Here is a 2,987-nt window from a genome sequence, read left to right as displayed (position 1 = left end):
CGAGTCTCCTGCCTCAGCCTCCCAAGTAGCTGGGACTACAGGTGCCGGCCACAACGCCTGGCCATTTTCTGGTTGCAGCCATCATTGTTGTTTGGCGGGTCTGGGCTGGGGATTCGAACCCCCCACCTTAGGTGTATGTGGCTGGCGCCTTAGCCACTTGAGCCACAGGCGCCGAGCCAAGACATCTTTCCTGAGAGGCCACATGGCTGTATGCAGCACAGGGGTATGAGGGCTGGATGAAGTTCTGCTCTGCCACTACCCACTGTGTGACCTGTGATAAATTACTTGGCCTGGCTGAGCCTCAAATTCTTCATGTGTAAAGAGTAAATAATGTATTGCCCCACAGTGTTCCTCAAGGTGTGGGCTACGGAGGACCATGGATTCATGAATCAGAATCACCTGGGGCACTTGTTCAAAATCTACACAGCTGGGCCCCAGCCTCAGCATGAGTCTGGTTCAGTATATCTGAAAACAGTCTGTGAATCAGCATTTTTATTCACTGTTCCAGGTGATTCTGAAATATACTGAAGCACTGCTATAATATGTAGTTAGCCAATTTTAATAAATATACTTTCTTTTTTTTTTGAGACAGTCCCACCCAGTAAAGTGCCGTATAGCGCACAGCAACCTCGGACTCTTGGGCTCAAGTAATTCTCTTGCCTTAGTCTCCCTACAGGCGCCCGCCACAACGCCTGGCAATTTTTAGAGATGGGGTCTCGCTCTGGCTCAAGCTGGTCTTGAACTTGTAAGCTCAGGTGACCCGCCTGCTCCCACCTCCCAGAGTGCTGGGATTATAGGCATGAGCTACTGCGCCTGGCAATAAATATACTTTCTGTATCACAGAATTTTAACTTTCCACAATATTTAAGCTTAAAATATTTTCTAACTTGAGAGAAAACAGGAAATCAACTTGCCTCACTAACTCTTATCGATTCACTAAATACAGTTCACAGTTCTCCTTTTTGTTTAATAAGAGCCTTTATCTTTTTTTATCTTTGGCAGGAAGTAGTAAAATGTTTGTGGACATTGTGGAATCCCAAGCCCAGAGGAATTTAAAGGAACTCGCCTGAGATTCTTAGTTTTTCAAGATCCGTCCACTCCAAAGCTTTCATGAGCACCAACTCCAGTGTCCAGTTTGCTCTGGTTTTGTGAAGACTGAGCACAGCTCTTATGATGGAAAAGCAAAGGACTTAATTACTTGCTTCAGTATCATCAAAAGTCAACTGAAAAGTAAATCGGACAGTAACACAGCCATGGAAAGAAATTCAAGCTTGTGGAGGAGCCTGACGGAGGAACACCCAGTGTGCATAACCTGGAAGCAGGAGGCGGAAGGGGCCATTTATCACCTGGCCAGTATTTTATTTGTAGTAGGTTTCATGGGTGGCAGTGGATTCTACGGGCTCCTTTACGTCTTCAGTTTGCTGGGGTTGGGTTTTCTCTGTTCTGCTGTCTGGGCCTGGGTAGATGTCTGTGCAGCTGACATCTTTTCCTGGAATTTTGTCCTGTTTGTCATCTGCTTCATGCAATTTGTGCACATTGCATATCAAGTTCACAGCATAACCTTTGCCCGAGAATTCCAGGTGTTGTACAGCTCCCTTTTCCAGCCCCTGGGGATCTCTTTGCCCGTCTTCAGAATGATTGCTTTGAGCTCTGAAGTGGTTACTTTGGAGAAGGAACACTGTTATGCCATGCAGGGGAAAACTTCCATTGATAAACTCTCCCTGCTTGTTTCAGGAAGGTTTGTACCCTTGGTGTCTGCATGTCTTTCCTCTCTATTAGTTACTTGTTTGTATTTCTTTACACAATGTTTTTCCATCTCAATGTAGCACAGTCCTGGGTGCACTTAGCCCCCGGAGGCTTAAGAAAGTCTTTCATATGTGAGTCATGGACAACATAGGCATTTAGAGTACACAGTATTATTTACTTAAAGCAAGAAATAATGTACATAGAGCCTTAATAATTCATCTTAGACATCAAATGACATGAAACTTAGCACATTGACTGCCATGTGAGTTGCATTTGACTCACAGTGGTTTTGAGCCCAGGGCCTCATGAAGCTGTGAAACCTCTGTTTGTTGTTTTTGCTATTAACTGGCAGGTCTTTGCCACCTGTCACCTCACTCTGCTGGTGCCCAAGGGTGCCACACGTGCTGGACTGCACTCTCTGATCACCATAACCTCCAGTTGTGCAGTTTGCCTTGAACGTTTGGTTGGCGGCTCTTTGAACGACATCCATATGGTAGTATGTGGTGCTGTGATGTTGTACTTACTTAGGGGGTATAATTCAGAGGTCATTATCTGGGGTTACCTAGGATCCACTGAATACTTGTGGAATGACAAAATACTCAATTCTCGGAAACATTTTCAAGAGGTACGTCATGAGTCACATACAACTCGTGGTGTGCCGTGTAAAACTTGATTCTAGCACTGTGTGAGTTGCATATAACACATGCACAGGAAGCAATTTAGAAAAGAACACATTTTTCATTAAATTAGAAAGGATTGTTTGTTTTCAAAGTTTTTATTTTATTTTTGTAATAACATACTATGGCCCCAAGGAAAAAATTTTTTTCTGGTGTGGCAGTCAATGTGTTAAAGAATTTGTCTGGATATATCTGTTTCCTAGCTAATCATGTAGAAGAGGATGATGCCAGCTTGAATTAATAGAATGCTTAGGTTGGCATGCAAAACATTTTTAAAAGACTCTTTGATGTTATTTAAGAGTAACAGAGACCATTTAAGTTTTACAATTACCAATTTTTTCAGTAAATTATAGCCGTTACTCACTTGTTAGAGAGGGGGATACCTCAAGAATATATGATAGAAATATAAATTTGGAGAGGAAACAATAATGAGATTACTCACGTTTTTTTTAAAAGGTTAAAAAAAAACTTTGTTCACAAAGTTTTTTTGGGTTTTTTTTTGAGACAGAGCCTCAAGCTGTCCCCCTAGGTAGAGTGCTATGGCATCACAGCTCACAGCAACCT

General features: G+C 42.8%; 1 protein-coding gene across 1 annotated transcript in view; it reads left to right on the top strand.

Moving 5' to 3' along the window:
• Positions 1–981: 981 nt before the first annotated feature.
• Positions 982–2,987, top strand: part of POPDC3 (popeye domain containing 3) — a 4,489-nt gene continuing 2,483 nt past the window's right edge. Inside the window, exon 1 of the mRNA XM_003781566.2 lies at positions 982–1,738. Coding sequence (XP_003781614.1) covers positions 1,254–1,738 — 485 coding nt within the window. The 5' untranslated portion in view covers positions 982–1,253. The remainder of the gene's footprint in view (positions 1,739–2,987) is intronic.

This window comes from Otolemur garnettii, unplaced genomic scaffold, assembly GCF_000181295.1.
Source record: "Otolemur garnettii isolate 467f Iridium unplaced genomic scaffold, OtoGar3 scaffold00002, whole genome shotgun sequence".
NCBI lineage: Eukaryota > Metazoa > Chordata > Mammalia > Primates > Galagidae > Otolemur > Otolemur garnettii.
The sequence above is the reverse complement of the archived record's forward strand: the minus strand, read 5'-3'. Positions and strand labels throughout refer to the sequence as shown.